Raw genomic sequence first — 12,060 nt, forward strand, 5'->3', positions numbered from 1 at the left:
CAGCAATTTGAAATTCATCTTTCAATAATCCAATCTAATTCACTAATGAATCAAAATATAATATGACCATCACCATTATAGAAAACCATACCTGTAAAGTTCTGCATTTAAGTAAACATATCTGAATGGGAAGTGTTTGATGGCAGACGTGATTTTTTTACACAAGGAACAAATAACCCAGTAATGAGCATTTGAGTGCGGAAACTAGACTGAACAGAATTAGTATGGCAAGTCTGAGAGTGCACATATAGATACGTAATTTTGTTGTTTACAAGACCACTGATATTTCACTATCTACTCTGGATAGTAGGGTATTTAGGCCAGCAACCAGCTTCAATTTAAACTATAAATAAGATTTCCATTCTCAAAACCTGAGCGATAATATTCTCACTTGTTGCTCATACTATGCAAATAAGAATTTTGATTACACGATATTGTCTCTAGAAGATTGTCAGTTTTCTCTTCTGCTGGAGTTGTACAATCTGCTTTTCGACCACCCGATCAAAGACAAACGTTGGTGTTGAATTCGTGGCGGGCACAGAGTGGGAGACTCGAAATTTTTAAAAAAAGTATCTGTCTGTCCAAGACACATGCTGCCGCTCAAAATAGATGGCTATAAAATACGGGCTGCACTTTAATTGAAGATTATGGTCACGGTTTATCGACTGTATCCATTCACTAATTATATGAAGCAAAAGATCCTGCGGTTTTATAGATACGGGAGAAGATAGCTGAACACGTTTTTTTTCGGTTGAAGACCAGGTAGTCTAAATTTATGAGGTTTGTGTATGGAGGTTACGATTCGACCATGCAGAGAAGCTCTTTGCTCCAATGGTTCAATGGAAAACGAATGGACTTCCCAGTTTGAACATTGTAATAAGAACAAAGAAACGAAATGAAATGACGCGCAGCGGCAGAGTTTAATCGACAGATCTCTGGCATTTGAAGTGTATATAAAGACACAGATTCCACATCAATATTGTTCGTTGAGACGGGCTAAGAGTCTTGAAATTGTGTGGCAGTTTGAGGAACTCAAAGTTTGTATCACAATGAACGCATTGCTCACTACCGTCTTTCTTGTATTGGTGTTTGGGATCTGGTCCGATGTCACTGCCAGCCCCTTGATGGAGAGAGCCCTCGATAACGACGTAGCGACGTACGTCGGTGAGTACGATCCTCCACCGATGCCGGCACCGCCCTCCGAGGAAGACGACGACGACGAAGGTGATGAATATGACAAACGAGGCGTTAGAGAGGTCCACAAATACAGTATGTAACATTTTTCAATGTACGCACATTTTTTTTATCACAGTACATATAGGCCGTTATATACAACCATCCGTATAAGTCCTAATGGCAAATTAACAACTCATACAATTCTGTCAAAGGGTAAGCTTACCGGTACGTGTTGAACGCAAGATCATCCATCAAAATATCAGAGTTAAAAATCATTAGAACGCCTTTTCTTCCGGCGACAGTGATTTAATTTTGTGACGTCTGAAATATGTGCATTGTTGAGGAAAAGACAATGAGAATCCTAAACCATATCACTATACAGTTCGCCAAGTCAATACAACGTACAACTACACCGAGGTGCTGGAAAAGTCGATAATGTTTTACGAAGCACAGAGGTCTGGAGAGTTGCCCGCCGACAACCGCATACCCTACCGAGGTAATTCCGCTGTTGACGACGTTGGTAATAGTGGCGAAGATTTATCAGGCGGATACTACGATGGTAGGTAACGATCTACTTATAGATAGGCTATTAAAGAGATTTCTTGTACAGCTGCAAAACTTTATGTCAGGTATCACTGGCCGTAGACTACGTATACTAAGATTAACATTAATGTACACGTTATTTTCGACGATTAAAATATATATTCTCAGGTGAAGAAATACTATACACGCATATGAAACAAAGAAATGCGTTTCACGGACGATTTTGCATCTATTTGGAGACTACAGTTAGTAAAGAGAGAAAATCCCGATGATATTATACTTGGGTATCCAGTTAGGCTTAGTGAACAACATAAAGTGACTTAAAAGTTTGTTTTGTTTTACTTCAAATCGTCATTCTCACTAATCCTTGGCCCTTTCATTTCCATTGGACAGCCGGTGATCACGTGAAGTTTGGATTTCCAATGGCCTTCACTACAACGGCCCTTACATGGGGTCTGATAGAATTCAAAGATGCATATGAAGCCGCTGGACAATTGAGCTGCATGTATGAAACCATTAAATGGGCAACTGATTACTTCATCAAGGCCCATGTCTCACCGACAGGGTTTTATTCACAGGTATGTGTTTCTGTCAGATGATGCATTCAGAGAATTTGAATTGGTATGAATTGGTATGTTTACTTGTTCGTCCCCTGTTGCCACGTCCGTCCGCCTTCCTGCCTCTCTGTGTGTCTTTCTGTGTGTCTGTGTCTCTGCGTTCGTGTATGTATGTATGTATGTATGTATGTATGTATGTATGTATGTATGTATGTATGTATGTATGTATGTATGTATGTATGTATGTATGTATGTATGTGTGTATGTATGTTAACACGGATGTCCTTTCTTACAATATTCCTTTCAATTACATTTAGGTTGGATCAGGGGGCATTGACCATAAATACTGGGGAAGACCAGAAATCATGGCAATGTCACGTCCTGCATACATTGTCGATGGTATTTCTATGAACGGTTCTGACGTTGTTGGCGAAACAGCTGCTGCCTTGGCCGCCGCCTCCATCGCATTTAATGGAGTTTCAGAGTGTACGGTATCCTTTTTATCTACTGACAACAGAGCGTTGACCGAAAACTTTACAATTGGTCTTTGAAATGTCGTTCTCATGATTCGATTGTACCATAAAATATTTAGGTAGAAAGCACAACTGTGCAAGAGTTTTGGACGATAATTATTTTAGGTTTGTTACTTATATAATTTATAGGACCCATTCTGTAGACTGTACAGAGAGAGAGAGAGAGAGAGAGAGAGAGAGAGAGAGAGAGAGAGATTTTAATCCTGTTTATTATGTGAAATTCTGAATATTAATTTTCTCCGTGGTTAAAAAGGGTAATGCTGCATGTTTAAATACAAAATCGGTAAATTTTAGGTCATTTGTATCATAAAACCAGAACATTACAAAGTGAAAGACGATCTATATTCTTGCCAATATAAGGTTTCGGTTTAAAATTTTCTTGAGGAATATAAAGGTCGAAAATGTTCTGTTTCTATGCGAGTTTGATATCGAATAATATCATTCTTTTTCTAACATTCCCGTAAAGGTTTTTTCGAAACACTCACTCACAGAAATGCTACAACGTCAATAACTTGTTGTAACAATTTTGTCGTTCATCGGAACAAATAGTTTTGCATTCTTCATTATAAGATTTACGATCCTGCGTACAGGAATTGCCGCCATGTCGTACAAAAGGAAAGAAGACTGACATCGTTTTGATCAGATAAATATTGATGAGAACAGGGATTAACATATTTTGAATTTTTAATCAATTTTCTATTTTAGACGAAGGCTATTCAACAACCCTTTTGAACGTCGCTAAGGAACTATTTGATTTCGCTTACAACTATCAAGGAAATTATGACGCGGGTGGATACTATGCGTAAGTAGGCAGATTTACGTAAATCAAATTAGTATTCATCGAACTCGAGCGATGCGAGTGGTGCTCTTTTTGTACCTGTGAACACGATAGTCATTGATTTCGAGCGATACGAGTGGTACTCTTTCTACACATGTGAATAAAGATAATAACACATTGAATTTAAGCAGGATCAAATGGTACTTCATTTGATGCATCATTTCGTTGATAACGATTTGGAAGTATTCATGTCCACGCTGACAAGAAAAAGGAACGCAGAAAAAACTACCATGGAAGAAACGAAAATTGCAATGAAGACTTTCATGTTTCCTCACAAATTATCATCCTAAAACTTGATTATACTTATAAAAGAATAGACTTGTTCAAATACACGGAAATTTCCACACAAATGTCATTGAAGATTGCTTATTATCTGTTTACGAATAGTAGTAGTAAACAGTCATTGTTTGAATTGACGATATAAGCTTATCATGATTTAGTGTGACGTGCTTCATTTGTTCACACGTTACAGCAATCCTAGTATATTGCAGTTTAAGGATTAATCTGCCTACCCCTTGGTAAGCGATTAAATACTTTCGAAAATATAGTATTGCATGCTATTCCAATGGTGCAGTCATTCTTGTATATTACAGCTCAACTAAGTATGGTGATGAGTTGTGTTGGGCCGCTGCCTGGCTTTACAGAGCAACTGATGACGCGTCATACCTGACAAAAGCTGAGACCCTGTACGCTAAGCATAGCAAGTCAATGGGCTGGGCTTTCTCGTGGGGAAATAAGAATGCAGGTAACCAGGTAAGCTTGACTTGCAGTCATGTGTAGGGGAGGGGAACTATTGTCAACTTATTTCATTGTTTACGCGATTCAATATTAGACTGCGCTTCATTATGTATCATTTATAAATAACAGTGACCTTGAGAGTTGAGCAAACTAATGAAACATCTTGTCGAAACGAATACTTACAATACCTATACCGATTTAATCTATATAATTGTATATCATTCTACCTACTCGTCTGTCTGTCTGTCTGTCTGTCTGTCTGTCTTTATATCTGCCCGCCTGCTTGTCGGCTTGTCTGCCTGGTCATCCAGCTTAAGTCAGACCTTGAGTAGGTCTGTCTACTGTTGATACATCGAAATCCAGTAACATCGGCAGTAGCTGCGGCAGTTAACAGCCCAAACAACGAAAACGACGATGATTGCAACAACAGACAACAGAAACAACAACAACAACAACAAATCTGTTGCCGTTTGCAATAATAATAATAATAATAATAATAATAATAATAATAATAATTGTGATGTTTCAGTTGCTTCTGTATCAGCTGACTGGTTCAACCGCCTACAAAAAGAAGGTGACCAAATTTGTGACAAGGTGGATGCCAGGTCAGAGGCTGCCATACACCCCGCTTGGTTTGGTGTACCGTAATTCCTGGGGACCTCTCCGTTACGCTGGTAGGATGAATCTCAAATGTATCAATCTCTTTCGACCATAAAAAACTGTAAAAACTGAATAACAATGCTATCTTGACAGTTTAACCGCAGTTTGGCAGAGCTAGTGATGTTCTCAAAAGGGAGAAAGTCGCCATGTTTCAAATTATTTTGTCAGTGTTTGTGCCAACCGTTGCTATTATTTACTTGGTCTCCTAAATATGACAATTGGTGTAGCTCTTAAACAGTAAGTTCCTTCTATCAGTACAACTAGAAATCACTTTAATGATTTTTTCAGACAGATACCAGAAAATTCGTCGTTTAGATAATTTGCTAATGGTTATGTATCAGTTGCGTCTGTACTAGCTCACTGGTACAACCGCCTACAAAACAAGGTAGTCAAATTTGTGACAAGGTGGATGCCAGGTCAGAGTCTCTCTTACCCCCATCCGCCCCCTCCCCGCTTGGTCTGGTCTATCATAATACATCTGGATCTCTCCATTACGCTGGTAACCTAGCAAAGAGTTTACAGCACTGTTGGACTGTCCAAAAGACCAATCGATTATTGTGTGCAGTTTCATACATCGCTGTGACAATACCAGGTAAAATATCTGAACACATCGGCAATCATTCTTCATCGTTCTGATCACCAAACTCTATCATTCATGACGTCACGTGTTATTCATTTAATCTGTCAGCTGGAACTACCATGATTGCTCTCATCGCTGCTGAAGAGGGTATCAACACCGAAAGTTACATTGACTGGGCCAAAGGTCAAATCCACTACATGCTTGGTGACACTGGCAGGAGTTACGTCGTAGGTTTCGGAAACAATCCTCCGGTACGACCTCATCACAGAGCAAGGTGACGGTCCTTTAAATGTTACTAGAAAAGAATCGCAACTGTTATGAAAAACTGCTTTAACGGAAGTTCAGTTAAGACTAATGTTTGTTATTTAGAATATCAGAAGTAGAGGAATGTTCAAAGTACAATTGATAAGAATATGGATGGTATATCAATATGAAAACGGCAATTAGCCAATAGCCTTATTCCACGTATTTATGTACGTATACTTGTCAACTTGCAAAGATATAGCAAAGTAAGCGTAGGATACGTTCGTATTATTTTGACAATCAGCGATATGTTAAGAACTAACAATGTCACGGACTCAATACGATGACGGATGCATGAAGGCCAAAAGACAAAACTGTCCCGTCAAATAATTGTCAAATACACATCGAATAAGACTACGAAACTGCAATGCGTACATGGAACAAAGGAAAACTCCTAAAGTTTATATGTATTGGTGCTCCAGGATTTATTTTGCAAGAAATATTTGAGACCGTATTACGAACACCCAAAGAGGTGACATATAGTACACGACACAAAAATACTTCGTTCATTACGTTCACTTAACTTCATTAATCAATCGAATTAATTTCCGTATACAGTTCGTGCAATTCGACATTGACTGGAAGTCAAGCTCTGAAATCTCCAAATGCTAACCCGAATATCTTAATCGGAGCTCTCGTCGGAGGTCCCAGTAGCGACGATAGTTACACCGACAACAGACAAGATTATATATCTAACGAAGTCGCATGCGACTACAACGCCGCCTTCCAATCATGCATTGCAGGTGAGCAACTTGTACTGACGTTAAACAAAATAAAGCTGAAGTGAAGCGGATAATTGTTTCAGAACAAAGCGGCAAAACTCAGAAAGATAGTTAACGGAAACTGGCTAGAAACTTACCGATTTGAAAATCGCTCATCAATGAGTAACGGTCATGTGATGTTAGTAGACAGTATGATCTGTATTGCCTCCGTTGAACCTAACATACTTCAATGATGCAAAATATGCACACAATTTATACTGTGGCGTGGCCGAGTAGATGAGGCCGTTCTTTGTCAGATAGTTTGCTATGTCGCTGAATCATCGCCATCAATGCTTGATTTCTGAACATTGCGACCGTGATCTTTGTTTTGGGGCTTGCGTGCTATGTTTGCAACTTTTATTGTCAATTTATATCAGTGATTTCTCTCAGGGTATTCATCTCACAGGGGTCGCTCTGTCAAATCATTTCCGTTCCAAAATATTAACCCTGTGAATAGCTTTAGTAATTTATAACGAGTTCCATATCAGATAGTTCGTAACTCCGTGAAATTCAAGGAAGTTAGGTGACGGGAGTCTTGAATCAATACCACAAAATAAGAGCATTTCTTAAAGTGCCCATTTCGATAGTTGATGTAGTACTTGAATCATGTTGTGTAGAGATGATTAATTCTTTTTTGAAAAGAAGGCAATTTTTCTTTCTGGCACATAAGACACCCCGCCACCGGAGTTTGTATTTAGTATTTCATTCAATTGCATTTGATATCACCCTATTGCCGTCACTTTTCACGATTTTGTTTAATTTTTTGTTGTTTTTAGGCCTTCTTCACTTCGAATTGCAAGGACGAAAGTAAACTAGCTGAAATAATGAACCAAATCGATATAGAAGAATGACGATTGGTACATAAATCCATTTGCAGCATTTCATGTTCAGTGGCACATGACGACATGTCGATAAACTAAGTTCTGCAACCATGGAAGGTTTAAAACACAGCATTTGTGCAGTATTGCTGCCTACTCAATATTTAGCAAATGACAATAAAATTAATGCATGCAAAATTATGTGATATCGCAGACTTTCTATAACAGGGCACAGTGTCTTTTATAAACTATGTTGTTTCACTAGTTTCCGGTAACTCTTCTTGTCATTTCTGAACATCTCGTTCACAGACTTAAAGGATCTGCAGAGAACGAATCACACAGGAATGAAATGGGAAACTCATGCTCCGCATTCAATAAGAGGTTTTTCATGTATTTGATAGGCTAACTTTCGTTCCGGTCTCTCACAGAACTCATATACCTTCTTGAGTAATTGAACATGATTCGGCTTTCTAAACTAAGTGTGTCTTCTGCCCCATCGTGAATTACAGAGTGTTAACAATGTTCTTACTTGCAAGCACGCTGGTGAAGGTTTTGTGGTGAAAAAAAGGATTTACACTATGTAACTGGTATCAACAATGCGACAACGAAGGATTGAGGATTGCGGCTTGAAGCTTCACATTACATCGTCAAACACTTTGAAATGTTTTCTGCTATGAGGCATTATGGTGAGACTTGAAATTGAGAGTCCATTGTTTCGCATTTGAAGCTGAAATCTCCTGGAATTAGTTGTTGATTCATCTTCACTTCGATTCGTGGCGGCGCTGCCTCTTCTTGTTGAAGAGTAAACTTCATCCCTTTCGAAAGAAAACATAAATTTTAAGTATCTTCCGTGCTGGAAGATGAAACGTCAAAGCTATGATCTGATTCCTAACATACTCCTTCTCAGGAACATCTCACGCACCCTTCTGATAAATACGATTAAGTATGTATTTACAGAGTGCTGATGACACGCATGTTCTAAGATAAAAACGACCCTTCAATTACCACGCCTTCCTTGATAACTTGTTCTTAAAGTTGCCATAAGTAAACTGTGACTGTACCAGTGATGTCATGAATCAGATTAAGATCATCACAGACTCTCTGGTTACTCGTTACGACATTAAACTCCTTAAATACCTTTAAGGCTTTCTCATAATAAAAACATTCAATAAAAGCCAATAATATTATAGGGTTATTCACAAAATATGGCCCGGTATGCCCGAGGGCTCAGTGAGTGTCGTATTGGACGAGCCGAAGGCGAGTCCAACACGTCACTGAGTCGAGTCCATACAGGGCCGTATTCTGTGTAATCCTATTATTATACACCTCCCCCCATTAATCGTCCGTATAAACTAATTCTATGGTAAATTTTGAGGGATGCGGCACGCGCGATACTCTCTTTTTATCATCTGGTATAGTAATAGAAAAAAAACAAAGCTTTACTATCTCTTGCTACGCTTAACTTCACTGGAAAGTTCTCCTTCCAAATTTACGATTGCCAATGCCCTCTTAGATTTCATGTGAATACTTAGCTATTAAAAATTCAGGCTGATTGTTATGATTTCTATGGGTCTTAGAACTCCCCATATCACCATAGAATGCTTCAGCCTTTATTCACATCAGTCTGCATTTTGATTCAAGCAGAAAAATATCTTTACAAAAAAACTTCAAGTTTAAGTTCAAACTAAACAAGCATCCATGCAGGTATCAAAACCTCAAGGTCTGCACTATTTTTCTCCCGAACTATACCCGGTGGTCTTGTGCCACCAAACTTAATGCTGGGCACCGCCATGTTTTTCTTTTGAGTTCTCGTCAATAAAAAAATACGAAACGTGCAAAGTATTACATTTATAACATGCTATTAATAAAATGTATTTTTTATTAGCCAGTAATTAATATTATCCACCTTGTCACTGATACAAAATATTGTTCCTGTCACGCCTAAAAAGAAAAAAGAGAAGAACTACCGTGCATATGAACGAGGATATTCGCAAGCGTGCTGGGATTGAATTTGAGAAAAGCGCCCTCTGTGTCAATAACTAGATGCAAAAATTGCCAGTTTTTAGACGGTACGTTAGTTTTCAGCCTGCAAGTGGAAGTTTGGCAGTACACTTACTATTGCAACGATAATGATGGCACAATACGTCCCTTGTTAACACAATAGGTAGTTATCATGGTAAAAATTGCCAATTTATGTCCAACATTTTTACACATTAAACAGAAAATCTATACCTGCAGGGTCTGACATCTTGTACGTGAACTGTTTTCATTAGAGGGTAAACTGGGCATAGTTGTCGTACAAACATATAGAGCAAGTAACACATATTTATATTTTATCCTTTATTACTAATCATGAATCAATACAAATAACATTTCTAATCTTAACCCCTGGTGCGACACTAGGGGCTGAGCCCTATATAATATTATGATGTTAATTTCATTACAACGCTAAACTAACCACATCTGTGCTTATAAGTGTTTGACAATTAATCAGCTTGGTTGTTCGAAAGTGCATATGTGAACAATAAATATGATATTGTAATTAAAAAAATGTCAATTCACCACTCATGGTAGTCTTTGTGTAAACTATCAAACATTTTCCCCGCCAAAACTTGCCATATCTGTGCATTTATAGGCAAATACTATTACATAATGACTTTAAGATGTGATAAGTTTCTTGACAAACAATAATAGCTAGTGCTCTCTGTACAATTAAAAGCCAAACTATAAATGAAGGTACAGCTATTGTTGCTTTTGATTTTGAATAGCCAATTGTAATGCACGTTGTTGATAGAATTATTTTCACTGATAAATGTGATCTTTTTCATCGAATTACTTGAAATCTCGCATAACAGTGATAATTTGTAAAAATTAAAGAGTATTTGTTGAAATTTCCAAGACCAAATGATAAATTATATATAAATTAAGATATTTTGATATGGACTGTGACACGCAGGGGGAGGTTTACTACCTTTTGCCGATAAAAATTTGGGCGGGTCGCTTGTTTTCTTGCAAACACTTTTGAAGGACCGCAATATTTCGCGCAGCATCATTTTGAAAAACACCAACCCTCTGTAATTTCTGTCTAGTCCCTAATACCCACTCTGGTCGCGATCGTTTCTTTTCTTGTGAGGCAATTCAGTGGTTAACGTACCTTAATGATACAATCTGACTAGGCCATATTTATCTCCCTGTTTCTTCCCTGTTTATGAATCATGACGATTGTTCAAAGTTTCGGGAGCTTTTCAATTGTTTACAAAGTATATGACCTAATATCCTGTGCATAGACAGACAGCGTCGTTTGCACTAGGCCCAATAAATATTGCCAACCGTATCATAGATGGTCACTAATTTTTGGCGAATAAAAGTAATATGTTATTGTAGAAAGCGCGAGATGTATGTCATCATGTACGGCGTAATCAGTACTGCGATAACTGCACAAAGCAAAAAATCCTGTTTTAAATTTACATGAATTACAATTGCAATGACGGAAAAAGGATGTGCCTTCTCCCTGCCTTATGGAATACTGGTTGTGGTTTGCTAATGGGTACCGGTTAATCGTTTTCAAGATTTGGACTTACAAAGTAAACTTCAATCCCACTTTATTCAATGGACTTGATACCTTTCAATAATATCCGAACATGTCATGAAAAATACCTATTCTTATCAAACCACATTTCTCTGTCTCTCTTTATTTCTGTTTGTCTCTATGTCACTCTATCTGTCTTCATTTCTCTGTCTCTCCATTCGTCTGTCTCTACCCGAGCGGCATGTCTAACACTTAGACAGAAGGATCCAGCTCCTGTGTGGTCTCCGCAAATTCCGGGCCCAAGTCACGCCTAAAGGCGCAGTGTTAAATATCCGTTCTACAACATAATCTTGTTGGAACCAATCATATTGTATAGTAGAGTATATTGACAGCACATCGGGGTAAGGAGACCGCCCACATGGCTCATTGAGGGGCGTATCATTTCTTCTTATTCTGCAAACGGACTTCATAGGTTATTTAAATTAGAATAAGCTTGATTAGTTATTTATTTCAAAGACCCTTACCTGACTGGAGATCAGTCTAACTCTTAGCTCTAAAGTAACAAACGTATTATGGTCATCACGTAATTCATTCGAACTGATTACCTTTTGCTGAGAGACCAAGTTACTCTACTGTCAAGTGGACACCTGAATGGAGTATGATTGATCTGCATTTTTCATTCTTATTGAGCATTTGGTATTTCATAGCCACATGCCGTCTTCTAATTCACTCTGAAGTGCAATAGGTTCGAGCTGTGCACCCATGCTCAGTCGTAATACTCGAACTTATGAGACTGGTTCAGGGCCTGCATCATATCAAGTCTTACTAAGGTCTATGAGTAAGTACATCAAACTGAATATAGTAGAAATGTGAATAGTTCAAATGGAGAAAGATGTCAACTTTTTTGACAAAAATATAACATCGTGATGTTGATGAAAGGATTGTCACCAATTTTCGAATCATCAACTTTCAATAAAATTCATACATAACCCTACCAAAATCTCCCTTCTCAATTTCTGTATTG

General features: G+C 38.1%; 1 protein-coding gene across 1 annotated transcript; it reads left to right on the plus strand.

Moving 5' to 3' along the window:
• The first annotated feature begins 914 nt into the window (after positions 1–914).
• Positions 915–7,708, plus strand: LOC139144658 (endoglucanase E-4-like). Its single transcript, XM_070715374.1, has 10 exons — positions 915–1,269; positions 1,559–1,735; positions 2,113–2,297; positions 2,594–2,762; positions 3,515–3,611; positions 4,241–4,400; positions 4,915–5,059; positions 5,734–5,899; positions 6,487–6,671; positions 7,466–7,708. The coding sequence occupies exons 1-10, from the start codon at positions 1,050–1,052 to the stop codon at positions 7,498–7,500; spliced, it is 1,539 nt and encodes a 512-aa protein (XP_070571475.1). The 5' UTR covers positions 915–1,049; the 3' UTR covers positions 7,501–7,708.
• The last annotated feature ends 4,352 nt before the right edge of the window (positions 7,709–12,060 follow it).

Source organism: Ptychodera flava, chromosome 12 (assembly GCF_041260155.1).
Source record: "Ptychodera flava strain L36383 chromosome 12, AS_Pfla_20210202, whole genome shotgun sequence".
Classification (NCBI taxonomy): domain Eukaryota; kingdom Metazoa; phylum Hemichordata; class Enteropneusta; family Ptychoderidae; genus Ptychodera; species Ptychodera flava.

Coding starts and splice junctions, on each gene's coding strand:
- LOC139144658 (XM_070715374.1), top strand. CDS start 1,050: ATGAACGCATTGCTCACTACCGTCTTTCTTGTATTGGTGTTTGGGATC. Junction 1,736..2,112: donor ATCAGGCGGATACTACGATG/GTAGGTAACGAT, acceptor TCCATTGGACAG/CCGGTGATCACGTGAAGTTT. Junction 4,401..4,914: donor ATAAGAATGCAGGTAACCAG/GTAAGCTTGACT, acceptor GTGATGTTTCAG/TTGCTTCTGTATCAGCTGAC.